This window comes from Eleutherodactylus coqui, chromosome 8, assembly GCF_035609145.1.
Source record: "Eleutherodactylus coqui strain aEleCoq1 chromosome 8, aEleCoq1.hap1, whole genome shotgun sequence".
Lineage (NCBI taxonomy): Eukaryota > Metazoa > Chordata > Amphibia > Anura > Eleutherodactylidae > Eleutherodactylus > Eleutherodactylus coqui.
The window spans coordinates 43315730-43337862 of NC_089844.1; the positions used below are offsets into that span (position 1 = coordinate 43315730).

The 22133-nt window shown below is 43.8% G+C and overlaps 1 protein-coding gene across 1 annotated transcript in view; it reads right to left on the bottom strand.

The window, feature by feature from the left end:
- The window catches only part of GYPC (glycophorin C (Gerbich blood group)), a 41532-nt gene extending 27322 nt beyond the window's left edge, over positions 1–14210 (bottom strand). The window contains exon 1 of the mRNA XM_066575575.1: positions 14056–14210. Within this exon, the coding sequence (XP_066431672.1) occupies positions 14056–14089 (34 nt within the window). The 5' untranslated portion in view covers positions 14090–14210. The remainder of the gene's footprint in view (positions 1–14055) is intronic.
- Positions 14211–22133: the final 7923 nt, after the last annotated feature.

Below are 22133 nucleotides of genomic sequence, written 5' to 3' on the forward strand. Positions count from 1 at the left end.
GTCGAGGTCAGCTTATCACTTTGTTACTTATAAACAATTGATTGTACACAAAATGATGAGACACAAAATACACTATGAAGTGATAGTGTACCAGAAGTGGAGCCATAGCAGACAAGCAGAGTCCCTGTATAATGATGGGGGCCAATGCTGAACCTGCAGCAGAACAGTTTGGGCATCAAAATTAGAAATTATTATAAGTTGTAGTCCTCAGCCGCCGGCAGAATATCATTTCCTGCTTACGGGATTCATAAATTTCACCTCCTTGAACTGATGCTTGTGATTAGTTGTTGAGCACTGCTCAGCCAATCAATGCAGCCCTCCATGAACCAATGCGACAGCTGTGATTGGTTCACCGAACACTGCATTGATTGGCTAAGCAGCACAATTTATCAATTAGTCAATCAATGCTGCGGCTCAACGAAATAATAAATTCCGATGCCACAACGCGATAGCTGTGACTGGTCCTTCTACAGCTGCTCAGCCATCGCATTGGTTCATCGAGTGCTGCATTGATTGGATGAGCAGCGCTTAAAAACAAAGCAGAACCATCACTTCCTGTAGGCAGGATTTAGGAATTCCGCAACCAGGATCTTCTGTCGGCAGCCGAGAACTGCAAGAAGCAGCGGGAGGGACCTGGACTAAGCCTGCTAGATAAAATTTAATAAGACATCCCCTGAAAGAAAACCTAGTTCCACTTTTGTGGCAAAATTTATACAAGGCAGGATCTTATTTTCGGGGGGAGACACTGTCTAATACTGCTCCCTATGTGCAAGAATATAACTAATAAATTACTGCCCCTTATGTACAAGAATATAACTACTATAATACTGCTCCCTATGTACAAGAATATAACTACTATAATACTACCTCTATGTACAAGAATATAACTACTATAATACAGCCTCCTATGTACAAATATACAACTACTATAATACTGCCCCACTATGAACAAGAATATAACTACTATAATACTGCCCCACTTTGTACAGGAATATAACTACTATAATATTGCCCCCTATGTACAAGAATATAACTACTATAATACTGCTCCTATGTACAAGAATATAACTACTATAATACTGCCCCCCTATGAACAAGAATGAAACTACTATAATACTGTCCCCTATGTACAATAATATAAGTACTATAATACTTCCCCTATGTACAGGAATATAACTACTATAATACAGCCCCCCTATGAACAAGAATGTAACTACTATAATACTGCCTTCTATGTAAAAGAATATAACTACTATAATACTGCCCTCTATGTACAGGAATATAACTACTATAATACTGTCCCCTATGTACAAGAATATAACTACTATAATACTGTCCCCTATGTACAAGAATATAACTACTATAATACAGCCCCCCTATGAACAAGAATGTAACTAATATAATACTGCCTTCTATGTACAAGAATATAACTACTATAATACTGCCATCTATGTACAAGAATATAACTACTATAATACTGCCCCCTATGTACAGGAATATAACTACTATAATACTGTCCCCTATGTACAAGAATATAACTACTATAATACTGTCCGCCTATGAACAAGAATGTAACTACTATAATACTGCCTTCTATGTACAAGAATATAACTACTATAATACTGCCCTCTATGTACAGGAATATAACTACTATAATACTGCCCTCTATGTACAGGAATATAACTACTATAATACTGCCTTCTATGTACAAGAATATAACTACTATAATACTGCCCTCTATGTACAGGAATATAACTACTATAATACTGTCCCCTATGTACAAGAATATAACTACTATAATACTGTCCCCTATGTACAAGAATATAACTACTATAATACTGTCCCCTATGTACAAGAATATAACTACTATAATACTGTCCCCTATGTACAAGAATATAACTACTATAATACTGTCCCATATGTACAAGAATATAACTACTATAATACTGTCCCCTATGTACAAGAATATAACTACTATAATACTGCCTCCTATGTACAAGAATACAACTACTATAATACTGCCTCCTATGTACAAGAATATAACTACTATAATACTGTCCCCTATGTACAAGAATATAACTATTATAATACTGTCCCCTATGTACAAGAATTTAACTACTATAATACTGCCCCCTATGTACAAGAATATAACTACTATAATACAGCCCCCCTATGAACAAGAATGTAACTACTATATTACTGCCTTCTATGTACAAGAATATAACTACTATAATACTGCCCTCTATGTACAAGAATATAACTACTGTAATACTGCCCTCTATGTACAGGAATATAACTACTATAATACTGTCCCCTATGTACAAGAATATAACTACTATAATACTGATCCCATGTACAAGAATATAACTACTATAATACTTCCCCTGTGTACAGGAATATAACTACTATAATACTGTCCCCCTATGTACAAGAATATAACTACTATAACACTGCCTTCTATGCACAAAAATATAAATACTATAATACTGCCCTATATGTACAAGAATATAACTACTATAATACTGCCCTCTATGTACAAGAATATAACTACTATAATACTGCCCCCTATGTACAGGAATATAACTACAATAATACTGCCCCCTATATACAAGAATATAACTACTATAATACTGCTCCCATATACAAGAATATAACTACTATCATACTTCCCCTATGTACAAGAATATAACAATAATACTGTCCCCCTATGTACAAGAATATAACTACTATAATACTGCTCCCATGTACAAGAATATAACTACTATCATACTGTCCCCTATGCACAAGAATATAACAATAATACTGTCCCCCTATGTACAAGAATATAACTACTATAATACTGCCCTCTATGTACAAGAATATAACTACTATAATAGTGCCCCCTATATACAAGAATATAACTACTATAATAGTGCCCCCTATATACAAGAATATAACTACTATAATACTGCTCCCTACGTACAAGAATTTAACTACTATAATACTGCCTCCTATGTACAAGAATATAACTACTATAATACTGTCCCCTATGTACAAGAATATAACTACTATAATACTTTCCCCCTATGCACAAGAATATAACGAGTATGATACTGGCTTCTAAGTACAGCATATAACTACTATAATACTGCCCTCTATGTACAAGAATATAACTACTATAAAACTACCCCCTATATACAAGAATATAACTACTATAATACTGCTCCCTACGTACAAGAATATAACTACTATAATACTGCCTCCTATGTACAAGAATATACCTACTATAATACTGCTTCCTATGTACAAGAATATAACTACTATAATACTGCCTCCTATGTACAAGAATATAACTACTATAATACTGCCCCTTATGTACAGGAATATAACTACTATCATACTGCTCCCTACGTACAAGAATATAACTACTATAATACTGCCTCCTATGTACAAGAATATAACTACTATAATACTGTCCCCTATGTACAGGAATATAACTACTATAATACTGTCCCCCTATGTACAAGAATATAACTACTATAATACTGCCTTCTATGTACAAGAATATAACTACTATAATACTGCCCCCTATGTACAAGAATATAACTACTAGAATACTGCACCTTATGCACAAGTTATATTCTTGTACATAGGGGGCAGTATTATAGTAGTTATATTCTTGTACACAGGGGGCAGTATTATAGTAGTTATATTCTTGTACATAGGGGGCAGTATTATAGTAGTTATATTCTTGTACATAGGGGGCAGTATTATAGTAGTTATATTCTTGTACATAGGGGGCAGTATTATAGTAGTTATATGAGGAATATGACAATCCTTCTATACTTTAGGTCCATGTTGTTGGTGTCTGCGTAATTAATGATCAGTGAATGATGAGACTGTTCTGTCAGTGTCTGTAGTGTTCGGCGCTCGTTACAGCCGCAGGCTTCTCCAGGAATACAGCGTATAGTAAACAGAGTTAATTATGAATCAGGTGATCTGACAGGACGGCGGCGGCAGCTGCTGTGCAGTGTCCCGTGTGAGCAAACAGTAACATGGAATCTGTTAGAAGTGGAACTTATGGCTTAAAGAGAAATTATCACCTTATTTCCTGTTATGTTAATTAAATGTAACAGAATAGAAGTGCGTCCGATGTCCCGGGAACTGGGGACGCTAATTATATAGTGGTGCGCACCTGTCCTACACGTCACGAAAAGTGTTCGCAATCACGGTCATGAGATCTGATTTGTTAAATGATTTTGAAAATGACTTTAATGCGGTGTAATTAACTGTGAATAGCAGATGGAGGAAATGAAGTCACTGCGAGTATCGCCCGGTCTAGTGTGCGCGCATGTAGCAGAGCCAAATCAGCCATTTCTCGGCTACGACGGCTCATGTGAATGAACTCTAATCATAAATTGGATTTTAATAGAATCTAAATGTGTAAGTTAAAGCCAACTCAAGATTAGGTGAACTTGTAAGAGATTGAACACGAGCTGTGCCAAATTACAAACTCGGCTCTACTATATCCTACCTGCTCTGTTCAGGCCTGGCCATAGAGGGGAAGCCTTGGCACAGCATAAATCAAACTGGTCATTTTTTCTTTCCAGTGCACATCACTATTACTTTACCACTACCTGGATTTGAGTAGTTTGTGCTATGCTAAGCTCTGCTACATCTGACACGCTGCACCATTGCATTTGACATACTCCCATACGCACCAAAATAGAACATACTGAGTTCTGCACTTCTATATATGACAAACTCAGTTTGGCTGCACCTGATCATTTCAACTGGTTGCCTTTTCCATGTGAAGAGCAGTCAAAGATCAGATTAAGGCCTTATTCACATCTCCGTATGCGAGTTGTGTCCGAGGTTCTCGAGCGCAACATCTATTGGACAGCACAAGGACAAGGGGCGGGGACAGTGGGAACTAAATGACCAAGTCTTGCAGATTAGATTGCCAAAAATGGGACACGCTGCGATTTTTTATATTTTTTTCCATGGACCATGGGTCTGTGCGGGGAAAACAAAATGCATGTTTGTAAAGGCCCAGTGAAGTCAATGGCTCCGTGTGCGGCACTTTGTGAAAACGGACAAAAATTACGGATGTATAAATAAGCCCTAACGCTAGGGCAGGTGTCATGTGACATCACGTCTTGGTAAAGTCGCGGGACAAAAGAATATCGTAGAGTTGGAATTTGTGCAACTTGCAGTTAGAAAACAAAACATCCAGATTGCAGATCTACATTGATGTCTATGGATGAAAAAGTCGCTTCCGACACGCGACCAAACTGATTTGGATTTTCTGCATCATTTGTGTTGAATTCATGTTAGGGCGCAGGTCATAATGCAAACTCATTGACAATCGCTAGATGTGACAGTAGGGCTGCGCACTGAGTATGGTAGCACGACATGAAGCCTCAAACAGTCGCGCAACTGTATTAGAGCTGCTAAGAAGCAGCCAAATCGCAGGCAGGTCGCAGGAAAACTTGCATTACAGCGTAAGATGGCAACGTAACAGGCTGCTTGTGTCTTGGAAATTTTTTGACTGCCGGATTGAGGTCACATTAAAGGGGTATCCAGGCACCTGCTGCCAGGGCCGGTATACACCAGGGTCGGAGTAGAAGCTACTGCTCCGACCCCTGTGTAGTGTCCGGCGCTTGTAATTGCAGACACAACTCCCATTGATTCCAATGAGACCCAAGCCTGCGATTCCGAGTGCTAGCCACTGCACACGGGTTGGAGCAGCAGCTTCTACTCAGACCCTGCAGCACTAATAGCGGGCGCAGCCTAAAAGACTCCTGTGAGGCACAATGTAAGCCCATTGGCAATTAATGCATGCAATGTTGCAATGCAACATTGTGGTCTTTACCTCTTGTGGCCCAAGTCTCTGTGCAGCCCTGTCCTTGGGGAGGCTAGGGAGCAAAAGAAGAAATAAAAGTCTGCTCAGTGCAGTATAAAAACACCAAAAATCCTGCTCACATCCCTCGCCGCTCCTGTTTCAATGGCGTCCCTTTCCCTGCTGTATTCTTTTTCCAGCTGCAGCTATGAAGTCACATCTCAGGGTCATGTGATCACTGCAGCCAATTCCCAGGTGATCTTCAGTTACATTTATCTGGCACTTGGCTGCAGCGATCACATGACCCCAAAATGGGATGTCATGACTGAGCCAAAGGAGGAGTGCAGCAGGTGACCGGACACTGTCAGAATGCGAGCTGCAACGGATGTGATTAGGACTTTTTTCTGCTTTAATACAGCACTGAGCAGACTTCCATTTAAAGGAGTTATCAAAGACCTTTATGATTGATTCGCGGGAGTCTGCTGCTCAGAACCCTTTCTCATCAGCTGATGTCCTTCCTGCTGTCAGTATGGACAGCGCTGGAAGAAAATGGCACTGCCTACAGATGGCACTGCCTACATTGCAATAGTCCAGATTGGTCCTGCAGGCACAGCTGCCACTGAATTCAATGCAACATCAACCCTGGATGTTGCAATGTGGGCAATGCTATTTACTTCCAGAGCCGCCTGCACTGACAGCCGGCCAAGCGGTCACTTACTGATGCCCTGAAGATAGCTCATTAATAGTTAGGGTTTTGGCTAACCTTTCAAAGCGGTTGTGCCAAGAAGGCATCTCTTCCTCATAAGCCCCATTAGATACGAATATCATAGAGGGTCGTTCCTCACTTGGGACCCCCCTCTATGACCCAGAACAGATAGCTGCACAGTAAGAGCAGCTCCCATCTTGGCCGACCTATTGCCATCTTGTTAGAACAGGATGGCTATTCCGGTCTTGCAATGGTGTATTTCCGCTGCAGCGGCTGCAGTGAAGAAGCTCGGACGGCCGAGGCTTCTTTCCCAGTAAAATCAACCATTGCTGGGGGTGCTGAGAGCGGGACGCTGGGCAATCAATCGCCCGTTTGCCCTGAACCCGGCATTCTAGGAGGACTTGCGCATCTTGGCAGAAACCCTTTATTTTTTTTTTACCCTTTTAATGGTGTTCTTTCTTTATGTTGTTGACTCCTTGACCCAACAGCTTGCACTTTGTTCTACTGCAGGAACACCGCTGTTAGCAGGGAGAGAGGGACCTGTGATTTCTCACATCCGACTTTAACATAACCAACGCCCAAAAAGAAAAGAGTTCCCACAAACATCCAGCCACAAACATCTCTTACATATTTGGCGGATATCCAATATGGTGACCACCTCGTTCACCTTTCTGATATTCAATATGGCGACCGCCTCGTTCAACTTTCTGATATTCAATATGGCGACCGCCTCATTCAACAGTTCTGCAGGAACTCGCCCGTCACTCTTGTCTCTCCGACTACGGCTGGCTGGCAACCACGAGGAGCTGCCACTATAGCCATTGTCACCCAGCTTTGCCAGAGACAGATAAATGGCGTTTTTCGGAGGATGACAGAAGACAAGTGAAGATCTCAGGATTCAGGGGAAATGTTTTTCGTGGCGTCGCGACCTCCCGGATCCGCTCACGGGACTCGCAGGAAGCAGAAATATCCTGTTTGTATTAGTAGGAGATTGACGGCGCGGCCGTTCTAGGACAGATGGGGAGCTAATGGAGTGTGCTGGTACAATGTGCGGATCTGTGTACCCTGAGCCCCAGGACTGTGTACATGGGAGGGCGGCAAAAGCTGAACATACGGCGACGAGGGGAGCGCAGCATCAATCACTGCACACTGCGGCTGCAACCCGCGCATTTCTCTCCTGCTTATTTAAAGGGCCAATAAACCCAGATGAAGCAGCTGCTCCATATATAACGGGATGATGATGGCGGCGGCGAATGTCCTCACATAGACGAGTATTACAGGGGAATTTGAGAACGGCTGTGGGGAAAGCAACGTGTTTTAGGGATGAAATGCGACAAGTCGATTGCAGGGTGCTTTGAAGTGTGTTCTTAAACATCCCGAAAGATGCTGCAAAAACCCATTTGGGGGGTCCTTATAGTGGATCCTACGATTAAAGGGTGTGCAGGACTATTATACTGATGTTCAATCCTGCATGACCACCGCGCCATTCACTGGCTGCGGAGAGCTGCGCTTGACTATCTCCATAAGGCCGGCTCATGCGACCGGGTCAGACTCCGCATTCAGGGAGGCCAGCAGGCGACCCTGCGTATGGTAAGTAACTGTATTGCTTATGACCACAGTGGCTCGCCGGCAGTCATGGTCAGTACAGTTTTTTTTTTTATTTCCCACGCCGTCGCTTAGCAATGACGCCGGCACCCTCAGCCTGTACGCAATGTTAATTGCGTATGGTCTGCGAGTTGCACACATCCATTGACATCAATGGAGGCCGTCCACGCGGAATCCACTGTAAAATAGAGCATGCTGCAATTTTTCTTTTGCTCGCAAAATACACAATTCGTACCCTCGGGTGTGAAAGAAAATCCGAAACTACATGCCTTTCAATGCCTGCTTTTTACCGCGGATTGTCCGTGTGGACGGTGATTGCGGGATCAGCAATTTAAATCCGGTCCTGTGAGATAAGCCTAAGGCCTCCTTCCCACGAACGGATTTCCGCCGCGTAATTCGCGGCGAAAATCCGCTGCGTTGCCCGCAGCTATTAGGTTCTATTGAACCTAATAGCACAATGCTCACGATGCGTAATTCCAGCGCGGAATTACGCACCGCGATTTCTCCCGTCCTCACCCGCAGCATGCTCTATTTTCTGCGGGTGAGGACGGGCTGTACGCACTGACGGCTTCCATTGCAGTCAATGGAAGCCGTCCGTTCACGCTATCTCCCGCTGTAACCAGCGGGAGATAGCGTGAAAAAACGCTTTCCCACCCACCGCCGCGCGTCATCTGACGCCAAATGACGCGGCCGGCCGCGTCACGTGACACGCTCGGTGACGCGGCGGTGGTGGGCGGTGACGGGCGGTGACGCGGCGGTGGTGGGCGGGGAAGCGATTTCACGCTATCTCCCGCAGGTAAGTATAGGGGCTCTGGGGGGCGCCGTGACGGGCTTCACTGCGTAATATTACGCAGCGGACCCCGTCACGCTCGTGGGAAGGAGGCCTTAGTCCTCTAGTGATATTGAATAACGCGTTAGTAGCTTATGTGCGGCGCTACACCGGTCACTTACAGGGAACTCAGGGTTCACCTTAAGGTTAAATAAAAAGCGCAAAAAAAGAACCCCACGTGACCAAACCCATTGAAGTCCATGGGTTCTATTCACTGCGTGTTGCGTGCCCCAAATTTGGGCGTGCAATACGCTATGTAAATGCGTTCATCCGCAGCATGACTCCATGTTCAAATGAAAAACGCACAGATTTCATATCATGTGAATGAGCCTTAAGAGTTCCTTTAGGTCGGCTTCACATGGGCGTGCGTGTATTTGCGCGTGCACGAGCGTAGCGTTTTTGTGGAATGAACAATGCTTTTTCGCGTGCACATCAGCCTATTTTGTGTGCGGCAAACAAAGATGCACCGATTGAAATTTGCTAGTTAGTCCCAGATGTGTTCTTTCCCAGCAGAATTCCGTAGCATATTACTCATTTCCTCGCCTATCTCACCCCAACAACTTCTACGGGGACCTTCGGTGAGCAAAAATGCTGAAAAAGAGAGCGTCTTCTATTTTCTTCTTTTTGCGCGACCGAAATACAAAATTCGGAAATGTGAACAGACCATTGAAATCAATGTCAATTTTGCACACGCAAATACGCCCGTGTGAAGCCGGCCTTAGAGGTAGTTTCACACAGGCGATCGCAATATCGCCGTGAGAAAATTGCGGCAATACTGCAATTTCTCTCATGAGATGTCTGAGCGTCAGCGCTGCTTTTTTTCGCAAAACATCGCTGCCACTTGCGATTTTCTTATGAAGAAGACAATGCTAATATTAAAAACGCATCGCACGTAAAGGCTCTATAGGGAAACATGGGCAATATAAAAGAGAAAGCGCAGAACGATAGGGCACGCCGCGATTTTTTTAAACACGACGTCACATAAGTTAAAACATCGCGAAAGTGAAGGAAACCATTGAAAATCATGGGTTTCACAATTCTGCACTTGCATTGTGCGAAAGGCACAGGATTTTATCGTCCATGTAAAACTATCCTTAAAAGGGTTTTTCAGGACCGACCTGACCTCTCCTCATGATAGGTCATCAACAGTTGATCGGCGGTGGTGGTCTGCCACTCTGGATCCCGACGATCATGTTTTCAGTGTGTACGGAACTAGCAACCGACATCCACATCCGCACTGCAGCGGCCCGGGTGGGTTTGCATTGCATTCAATGGGAGCTGTACCTGCTATGCTGCAATGTGGACAGGACTGCCCGCGTCTGACTCCATCCGCACTGCTGCTGGGCCACATAACAGCTGGGGGTCCCGAGTGGCAGTCCCCACCTATCAACTATTGATAACCTATCCCGATCAATAGTTCAGTCCCAAAACACCCTTTAATGGAAAAATACTGCCAACGAGTCTCTACGAATGGTCTGTTTAAATGGAACCTCCTGCAACGAATTGGTTAAACTTGCAACAGCGCCGAGGCACGAGCCCCCCAGTACCTAAAACCTCAGATAACGCACTACAGCAGTGCTATCAGTCTATTTAGAGCCGTAGGTGTTTCTTGAGTAACTGGGTGATAAGCGTTCCAGATGCATTCAGTCTCCCACTGCTCTTCCCTGGCAATCAGGGTGGCAAACATGCCAAGTTGTGCAGCTCTGGCAGATAAGAAGAAGAGCAGAAGAGACAATGGTGGGCATCACCCAGCTTTCCCAGACATGGATAACATGTATTCTGCACCAGCGTTCCCAGTACTGTGAGTGACAGCCGCAGTCTCGCTGGGATTTCAGCCTGGATGCCGCCTTGGCGCACGTTAGCCTGGGTCAAATAAGAGAATTCAACTGGAGTGTGACAGCCCTGGCATGTGTCTAGAGTTTCTCACACAGCCTGGTAATTCTACGCACAGATAAATCCCCCTGCAGTTAGACCCGGCCGCCCCCCCCCCCCCCCCCCTCCGCCCCTCTCGCTTTTCCAATCCTCATGGAATTTTGGAATATTTTTAGAAGTAAGAAAAAAAAAAAAAGACGCTTCCTGTACGGCACCGCTCCCCCTGCTCCTTGTACATAGGGGATCTTTCACACGGACGGAAGCTGCGGAATTCCCAGGGGTCACAGCAAACACAAAGAAGGACATATATGGGGCGAGTCATGGTTGGAGTATCCCCACTATAAGAGTAACCCCTGTTTCAGAACTAGTGCCTGCAGTGGGCCATGTATGGGTTCGGGCAAGCCTACTTAGGCCGATGTAAATCCAGTAACCAAGCTGGGGATGCAGCAATGCACCAGGGTTATGCCAGCAGACATGCTGGTGACATGCCAATGCTAAAGGGGTTTTCCAGTGAAGTACAATTGATGACATATCCTGAAGTCCGCCGCTGAGGACCTTGGGCAATCAGGTGATTGGTTGCCAATTGTCAGTGCCACAACACAGAGGGAACAGAGACGAAGCATTTAGCTCTGACTCCTATGTAGTGGTCGTCACTTAGAATTGCAGGTGCAGCTGTCAGCACAATCAACAAGAACTGCGCCAGCAGTTAAAAATGCCAGCCAATGCACAGGGCGCTGACAGCGGGCATTCGATCAGCTGAATCTGCACCATCTGATGGAAATTTTGATGTAGTTGTTACCAACAGATTTCTCCGTTACAATTGGGGGGGGGGGGGGGGGGGATTCTTGTGGATCAGCTGCAAATTCGGCAACAAAATCCTCACCAATGAGATTTTGGTGCAGAAATGTCCATTTTGGCTGCGTGTGAACGCACCCTGAAGTTGGTGGTGCAGCATAGAACTACTATCTGGAGGGGACCGCACTAGAACAATAACATATCTCAACAGGGCCAATGTAAAGGCTGGTGTCACATGGGTGAAAGCATGTTTTACTGTACTTTGTACACGCAAATTATGCAAATTTTGCGCACGCAAACAAACACACAGCCATGCTCCCATCTATTGAATTGGGCTTTTAGGTAATTAGCTCAATATGTGCTATTTTTGTGTGCAAATATGCTGAAAAATAGAGTATGTTGCGTATTTTTGGCCGTTAATTAAATATACACGCAAAATACGCTGATGAGAATGAACCCATTGAAATCAATGGATTCTATTCACTGCGGATCACGTGCGCAAGTTTAACACTGTGCAAATATATTTGTGTGACAGACCTTAGCCGACTTACAAGCCAGTGATGCGGCGTATGTATTGCAGTGCACGCAAAAGTCAGGCAGTAAGCGTAGCCTGACTCGCCTCAAAGCCAGGCAGCGGGGAGAGCCCGGTTTATTCTGTAGGGATCAAGTGCCGCCATAAACATCAGGCACCCCAAGGTATTGCCTGTAGATAAAACATGGTGTATGCCACGAATCTTGCTCACAGAGTATTGCTGTGTATTTTCTTGTGGTGTGGAGCTTATTAGTCGAGTAAAGGCACAATCTGCACTGCTGAGACTGCTTTCACATGGCTGTGAAAATCATGTGAGATTTGTGCGTTGCGAGACGTACAAATATGAACTTCATTCTTTTGAATGGAGTCATATACATGAGCGTTTTTTGGTTTTTTTCCCGCATCACAGGACAAAAAAAATTGTGGCATGTCCGATCTTTGGGCTTCCCTCAGAATGCCTCCCCCATTGTTTTCAAGGGGCTAGGAAAACACATCATAATGCATGCGATGTGCACTCGAGATTTCCCATTGAAAGCTATAGGAGACACTTATTGATCTTCCGACATTTTAAAGCCGCGCTGGAGGATCGCAACTATACTGAAGCGATGGGAGGCAGTTTTGATACAAAAACGCCTTGCATCCATGGGAACATCGCACAAGCGCGATATCACGCTCGGCCATGTGAAACTAGCCTCACTGCAGGATTCGGTTTCAATTCCGCACCAAAATCCGAATAGCAGTGCGAATCGTGGCGCTGAATAGGAGGGCGTACTCTTCAACGCTGTTGTGGAATATTGTGTCCCATGGGAAAAGGCCCCTCAATGATTTATCTGCATATAACTGCTGGAGATGAGGAGATCTCGTGCATCATGATGCTCTACCTTACAGAAGCGATCGGGTTCACAGGAAGAACGCCGTGTTTGTTGCCTTTTGGTATTTCTGCAGAATTTTTCTTCATTGACCTCAAAGCAAAAGCCCCTCCTCAAAAAACTGAAGCACATGTCCTAATTTTCCACATGGGATATTTTTAACTGTTTGTTGCTTTAAATACAATTGCAACATTGTTGCATCGTGATGTATACATTGTATTGCCATGTGATGTTATTACTTCTCAATGCGATCCCAGCCCTATGGGAACCTCAGCACTAGATTGCAAGCTTCAGGAGTATAATGCATACAGTAGAAGTAAAGGTGAACGGTGACCCTACAGCAGGCAGCTCATATACTATGTGCCCAATGACATATATACAATGTACAGGTTATGTTTGTGGAGGAGGCAAAAAACAAAAACACATGACTGGCCCAGATTACCCTGCGGGCCTGCTTACACGAATGCATGTTAGTCAGCAGATCCTGTTATGTTATATACTATATGCATGTGGAAGGCAGAGTGGGCGGCTGCCTAGAGCACTATTGGAGTTGGGGGAGGGGTGCAATTCAAGGATTAAAAAAAAAAAAAAAAAGTTGCCTGCCTTCCCATATATACAGAAACAGAGGGGGGTTCAGCCATACAAACATACATGACCATTACACACACAACATACATGTTACTGGGCCGTTCATAGTCCAATGTTGGGGGTTAATTCTGAAACGCCTCCCTTGGCCATCAAGAGAATTTGTTACACCCCTGGCAAAGAACTGGTTATTGTATGAGGGACGCTGATATTTTTACACTATGGCAACTTGTTTGGAAGCATGTAGCCGGCCACATGTGACTCAAGTTCCTAAGCTGATGTGTCCTAGATTGCAAGCTTCATGGCCCTGCTCTAATGCATGCACCCTGTGGACATGCAGGCTATAGTGATACTGTGGGTGATGTCAGTAATTGTATCTCTGGTGGTGAAGAAGTTAATACACGTGTGTGAGGTCATGTCATGAGCACAGCTCATACTCACAGCTAGGAGCGGTCATACTTTCAGGTGTAGACATGGTCACAGGTCCCTCCTGGGTTGCTGCTGCTTGTAGTAGTGCATGCAAGGAGGCTCCAAGCGAAGGGCTCCTGTTGCTCAGTCAGTTTCCTGACCTCTGTAGAGGAAAAACATGTGTCAGTGGGTTGTGGATCCTTCAGGAGGGGAGGGGCGCACAAGTTTACAGATAACAGGAACTGTTTTTAGGCAGAGGCTGCTGCTATCAGGGCTGCACTTCTGGAGAAAGTGATGCATAAAAAGAGGGATTCCCAGAGAGCGGCAGGAAAGCAAATAACACAAACAGTAAAATGACAAAATATAAAATACTAACATGTAACATAAAAGTGACTATAAACAAATAAGTGTAAAGTACAAAGATGCAAAAATCTAATAAAAATGTATCAAATACAAGAAAAACAAATAGCAGGACAGATTGCCTGAAAGTGGAGAAAAGCAAGTAAATAATTCAGTAAGGGCCCGTTCACACGGGCAGATTTGCGCGGGCGATACACAGAAAATAGAACCCATTGATTTTAATGGGGCTCATTCACATTTCCATATTTTGTGCACATATTTTGGTCGTGCAGAGAAAAACAAAAAAATAGGACATATTCTGTTTTTCTCTATATTTGCACACTAAAAGTCCCCACAAATCAATGAGGGTGCGCAAATGTATACGCAATACGCAAGGAGATGCGTGCAACTACATAATTACACTGAAAAAAAAAAGCACATCTGGAACTAATTAGCCATTTCAGTCAGTGCGTTTTTTGCTGCGTGCAAATGTAGATGTCCTGTGGGGGCAAAAGGTACAGTAAAATATGCCGATGTGCACGCAAAAGAATTGTTCATTCTGCAAAAATGCAGAACTCAGGCGTGCGCAAATGAACTTACGTTCATGTGAAGCGGGCCTTAATATGCTTTCACATGGGACAAAATAAAGCCCCATTTACACGCAAAGATGTTCGCTCAAATTTTGTTCAAAAGATAGGGAGAATGACAGTTTGAGAGATCATTTTGCATAGGCTGCTAATGGGCACTAATGCCCATTAGCAGCTTATTAGCTTCATTTGCATGTAAATGAGCCTCCTTTCATACAGTTATTTGCATACAGCTCCTTTGTTCTGCAGCTGGACTGCAGCTGAAAACATTGTTATCAGCACTTCTGTGGAAAATCACAGTGTGCGGTCCCTGCTATCAGCTGCCCCGCAAAACGATGGATTTTAAACTCAACATAAAATCATCGTTCGTCTGAAAAGCAAACAATGGTAGCATTTACACGCAATTATTATTGCTCAACATAAAATCATCATTTGAGCGAATTTTGAGCAATAATTGTCCCTTGTAAATGGGGCTTTAGTCCATGTGGACATTTCTGCAGCACAGTGTTATCACCATGGGCTTGAATTCCACATCTGTTTAATCCCAAACATCTTTAATGCAAAATTGCGAGACTAAATTCTGCAACAGAAAAGCTTTTTGCTGTGAAATTAAAGATGTCTTAAGGCCCATTTACACAAGACGAGTGCCGGGCAAATGATGCCTGACACTCGTCCCTGTGTCTCCGTGCTCCCGTGCTCCTGCAGCAGAGCTGGCTGGTTCATGGAGCGGCCAGCAGGGGGGAGGGGCAATGCAGAACATTTCTCTCCTCTCGCTCCCCCGCCCCCCCCTCCATTGAGATAACACAGTGGCCGTTTGCTACTGGACGGCCGCTGTTTAAACTTAACGATGAGCGATAAGCTTTAGGGCTTATTCGGACTACCATATATCGGCTGGGTTTTCACACCTGGCCGATATACGGTGTCCTTGTCTGCAGGGGGAGGAGGATGGAAGAGCCAGGAGCAGGAATTGAGCTCCCGCCTTCTTTCCGCCCCTTGCCACTCTTTGCAATAGGAGGGGGCGAGACTGGGTGGAGCTAAGTGCTGGTACTTAGCTCCGCCCCATCCCACCTCTCCCATTTCAAATAGTGGCGAATGGCTGGGAAGGGCGGGAGCTCAATTCCTGCTCCTGGCTCTTCTACCCCCCCCCCCCCCCTGCAGACAAGGGCACCGTATATCGGCTCGGCGTGAAAACCGAGCTTATATACGGTCATCTAAATAAGCCCTTATGCTGCATAAAAGATGGAATGCAATACACTTGCATGCTATGTGAAAGGAATCCGTTTTGTCTATTTTTTATACCTCACCCATTGACTTGAATGGGTTATTCTCACCTCAGGATCAGACCAAAATAGGATACACTGTGTTGTTTCAGCTCATGTAAAAAGATTAGAACCATTGAAATCGATGTGTTCTATATCCCTGTGAGGTTGGTCAGATTGTAAAGAAAAAAAGCCTATGTGAATAAGCCCTAAATGTAAAATGAGAAAAAATATTAAAATGTAATGAATAAAATAAATGAAAATAAGAAAATACAAATAACAAAAATATCAAATGCAAAAAAAAAAGACAAAAATAAGATCTTTACGGGTTTTTTAGGATTTAACAATCTATTCCTTGCAGCTCATGGGTGTTTTTCTATTCTAGCCACTTCTGTTGTCCCTCCATGCCCCCTGACTCACCAGCGGGTTGGGGATCCTTCCAGCCACCCGCCTCCATTCATAGTAAGCAGGCAGTCTGTTTACATGGAGCGATATGTTGTTTGGTTTTCTGCAGTTAGAGCATTTATGCTGAGCGATAATTGTTCAGATTCTTGCTGGATCATGGGATTCACGATTATTACCCCGTATGAAGGCACCATCAGATCAGAATCCCTTTTGGGACCTTTCACACGGGATGGAATTGTGCTGTAGGATGCAACGAAATCCGCAGCTCTAAGGGCTCCTTCACACGGGTGTACTAGCAGAGAATAGAATCCATTGATATCAGCGGGCGTCTGGTCGTAAAATCCCTCCATAGACATGCTATATTAAAAGATTCTTCCCTGCCTATGAGCGGAAATCAACTGTGATTTTCCGCTCACAGGGGAGAATCGCAGCATGCTCTATTTGCTGTGGAAAATCGCACGAACGGCTTCCATTGCCGTCAATGGAAGCCATCTTCCCCGACGGCGTTTATGCAGTGAGCACTGCGGAAGTATCGCGGGAATTCGCAACATAGGCCAGGGCCGGCACGTCACGCCCTGCACTGCCCATGTGCACTGGTTCGCTGCCCGAGACATTCCGGGCAGATCTGGACAGGTGAGTATTGGTCTCAGGGGGTCACCGGGTCTGAATCCGCTGCCAGATTTTGCAGTTGGAATCCGACCCGGCCGTGGGCAGGAGGCCTAAATAGCCTTTTAAATCAGGAAGGGGGGGGGGGGGGGGGTGTTGGGAGCATATGAACCGACCCTGCGTTTGCAAAATAGCAAAGTACAATGCTCAGACACGTGCAAAAAACAACCTCCTTCAATGCTGGAATATGTTGCTTATGCACATCCTTCGTGTGAAGGAGCCCTTACTGCGGATTCGATGCGGAATGGCAGGCAGGTTTTAAGCCATTTTCAGTTCTGCATCAAAATCTGCAGGCAGCCGCTGGATTTTATGTAGAATTTATTGTGGCTTGCGGTGCGTTGTGCGGCCGATTCCGGCCCGTGTGAAGGGTCCTGTTTAAAGTCTAAATTGAACTATAAAATGTACAACTTGCTAACCAGATTTTTACTGTTTCTGTTGTATATTTGGTGTTTTTTAACAACATGTTTTGGGTTCTTTTCAAAAACAAACAAAAACGCTTGCACGTCAAAATATATTTGTTGCATTTATGACGGCACAAACATTATGTGGATGGCATAAGAAAAGCAGGTCTAAGTAAGTATGCCCCATAGTCTGTGGAGGACCCCTAGCCATCCCCAGTGCACCCAAATGCCCCATTTAAATTCAGTGGTGCCAGGCTTGCCTGACCGAGGCTCCATTGACTTCTGAGAGCTCATTCACGCAGGCATATGCAATGTCGGTCCGTGATAAACGGGCTGATTTCACTGCGTGAGTATGTGTAAAAAACGTAGTGACGCTCATGTGACATCCGTGTTCACTGTGTTTTTTGTGCTACCATGGGGGATTTTGATGAATGAAACCAATTTACTATAATGGGTCCATGTGCTGCCCATGGTCAAAAAATAGACAGAACATATGGCTGTATGAATAGGCTATTAGGGATAAACAGGCAGTGGTGCACTCAGCAAGCTTTCTCTGTCTTATAGAAGTGAATGCAGTGGTGGTCAAGCATGTGCACTGCCATTACATTCACAAGCCACATTCAGGTGCCCTGATTTCAGAATTTCTTGGGGGTCCCAGCCATTGGGACATTCATCTAGTATCCCGTGGAAAGGGGGTAAATATCTTTGAAGGAATTTTCCGGTTGCAAATTGTTGATGGCCTATCATCAGCATAAGTTATCAATAGTAGATGGGCATGGTCTGTTGCCCAGGACCTCCACACATCATCTGTTTCCCAGGCCAGCATGCTTTTGCACTGAGCTGTTTTCTCCAGGAAGCATATAGCTCCATTTTTACTGTTGTGGCTAGTCTTGGTATTGCAGGCCAAGTTCCCATCCCTTTAAATAGGAATTTCACCTGTAATACCAAGCCTGGCCACTGCAGTGGGAAGGGAGCTGTTTGCTTCTTGCAGAATTCTGTAGACAAGTGCACCAGCCTGGCAAACAGCTGATCTAAAGAGGTCCTGGGCAACAGACCATGCCAGACTACTATTGATAGCTGAGTATAGGCTGCCAATAGTTTGCAACCGGGCACCCCTTTAATGGCAAAACCCCTTTAAAACTGTTATATTCTACATCCGTGATATGTCAATACATTTTTTAACTGCTGAAATTGCACAACCCCTCCCCCACTGCCTGAAATATAAAACTACTGAAATGGCTGGATTTTATTTTACGTTCTGTCCCCTTTAAATGCAGAAGTAGTGAACTCTCGGGGAGTTCCTGGATGACTCTGTACCAGTTACACCGCACACAGCTGAACAGCTGCCCTATTTACTGTTCAGGAACGTTACGGCGGGCGCGATAAGGCGCAGGAAGGCTGCGCAGACCCCTGCGGTCGGGATGGGGGCAGCTGCTGCCTTGTTGTTCAGTGGGTGAGCTCCACATTTCTGGAGTCTCAGACCGGTCACAGTTGTTCTTGAAATGTCTCATCCCTCTCCAGATACTAATAATATTACAGGGAGTCCTCCAACAGCTGCGCAGAACATTAACCCCTTCACTGCCTGCAGGCTGCTTCACCCCACATGACCTACACATGACGTAGTGACTGAGACAAAGCAGCCAATGTGCAGGGTGGATCCACTGATACTGCCGGAGAGGAGGCCAATGCAATAAAAAAAAACCTAATATCTGCTGCCAGGTCATTCTATCTATCTATCTATCTATCTATCTATCTATCTATCTATCTATCTATCTATCTCATATCAATCTATCTATCTATCTCATATCTATCTATCTATCTATCTATCTATCTATCTATCTATCTATCTATCTATCTATCTATCTATCTATCTATCTATCTATCTATCTATCTATCTCTCTCTCTCTCTCTCTCTATCTATCTATCTATCTCCTATCTATCTCTCATATCTCTCTCTCTCTCTATCTATCTCATATCTGTCTTTATCTAATATATATGTATCGATCTCATATCCATCACTTTATCTATTTAGCTCTCGGTCTCATATCTATCTACCTATCTCTCATATCTCTCTATCTCATATCTCTCTATCTCATATCTATCTATCTATCTATCTATCTATCTATCTATCTATCTATCTATCTATCTATCTATCTATCTATCTATCTATCTCCTATCTATCTCTCATATCTCTCTCTCTCTCTCTCTCTCTCTCTCTCTCTCTCTCTCTCTCTCTCTCTCTATCTATCTATCTATCTCATATCTGTCTTTATCTAATATATATGTATCGATCTCATATCCATCACTTTATCTATTTAGCTCTCGGTCTCATATCTATCTATCTACCTATCTCTCATATCTATCTATCTCATATCTATCTATCTATCTATCTATCTATCTATCTATCTATCTATCTATCTATCTATCTATCTATCTCATATCTATCTATCTATCTATCTATCTATCTATCTATCTATCTATCTATCTATCTATCTATCTCATATCTATCTATCTATCTATCTATCTATCTATCTATCTATCTATCTCATATCTATCTATCTATCTATCTATCTATCTATCTATCTATCTCATATCTATCTATCTATCTCATATCTATCTATCTATCTATCTATCTATCTATCTATCTATCTATCTATCTATCGCATATCTATCTATCTATCTATTGATCTATCTCATATCTATCTATCTATCTATCTATCTATCTATCTATCTATCTATCTATCTATCTATCTATCTATCTCATATCTATCTATCTATCTATCTATCTATCTCATATCTATCTATCTATCTATCTATCTCATATCTATCTATCTATCTCATATCTATCTATCTATCTATCTATCTATCTATCTATCGCATATCTATCTATCTATCTATTGATCTATCTCATATCTATCTATCTATCTATCTATCTATCTATCTATCTATCTATCTATCTATCTATCTATCTATCTATCTATCTATCTATCTCATTATTGTATGTATCCAACTTTTATGGAAACCAACACTGAATTGCCACTTTATTAGAGACCCCCATAGAGTAGCACGCTGGACATCCTTCAGTTAAACCGCAGCAAATCATGGCGTAGATCCCACTGGATGGTGAAATCTTTCTGTAGGAATTTTGGGCCCTGCGGACAGAAAGCTTTTTATAGTTGCTGCTCGCTCCAAATTCTGACCTCCCATCAGCATGGTGCAACTGAAATCTGGATCCATCTGATAGGCGATATTTTTCCGCTACTCAGTGATACAATTTTTGTGCACTTTTTCCTGATGGACTCTCACCTTTCTGTTTTTCGTCTAAACGATGGCGCTGGAACTGGTCATCTGCTGTTATATCCCATCCGTGCTAAGGATGACGAGTTATGTATTCGGATACGTTAGTTGGAGCTCCAGTGTTGTATGATTATGCAGCTCCTTTTGGTCAGAATGATTCCTGACATCCTCCCCTGACCCCTTTGGGTGATGAATTGTTTTCATCCACGAAATCCCCTTTTGCTGGATGTTTTTCCTCAATCACACCATTCTCAGTATACTCTCCACACCGTTACATGAGGAAACCCAAAAAGTTGCCAGTGATATGCCATCCCAGCCCCGCTAGTCTAGCACTGATGACCAGACCTCGTTGGATCGCTGGATTTTCCCATCTAATGTGGATTCACTTGAAACTGATCCACGTAAAACTTGGTCACGTGATTTTATGCTGCACTTTGGGGTCACGGGGAGAATTTCCATACAGGGAGGCGCCGATCATCGGAGGGCCGGGGGCTCTAATAAAGCAGCAGGGTCTCTAATAAATGGGCCTTTTAGTGTATGTGTCTCCTGGTAACAGACTACAAACAATGTGTAGTCTGAGGGCTTATTCACACGTCCGTGTATCGGCCGGGTTTTCACGCCCGGTCGATATACGGTGTCCCTTTCTGCAGGGGAAGGAGGCGGGCCGGGCCGGGAGCAGTGCCCTGAGCTCCATGTGTTTGATAACTTAGAACTTGATAACTTGGAACTTAGCTCCGCCCCATCTCGCCCCTCCCATTGCAAACAGTGGCGAGGGGCAGAGAGAGGGCAGAGAGGGGGCGGGAGCTCAGTGCACTGCTCCCGGCCCGGCCCGCTTCCTACCCATGCAGAAAGGGACACCGTATATTGGTGTGAAAACCTGGCCGATACACAGACATGGGAATAAGCCCTGACCCTGTACTAATACTCCCTTCTATCTATTTCCTACTTTTTGTTTATCAAACACATGGAGTTTAGTAAGAAGTAGGAGCAGACAGGAGGGTATGTGACTGCAGGATGGGGCATAGGTCTGCAGTGGAGCGGTTTACAAAAAGTGATACATGTTAATCAAGTCAATGAATTTTTTTTTTCTATATTAGCTTATTAAGGCTCGTTTACACGCAAACACAATCTTTCAAACAATTGAAAGATTGACAGTT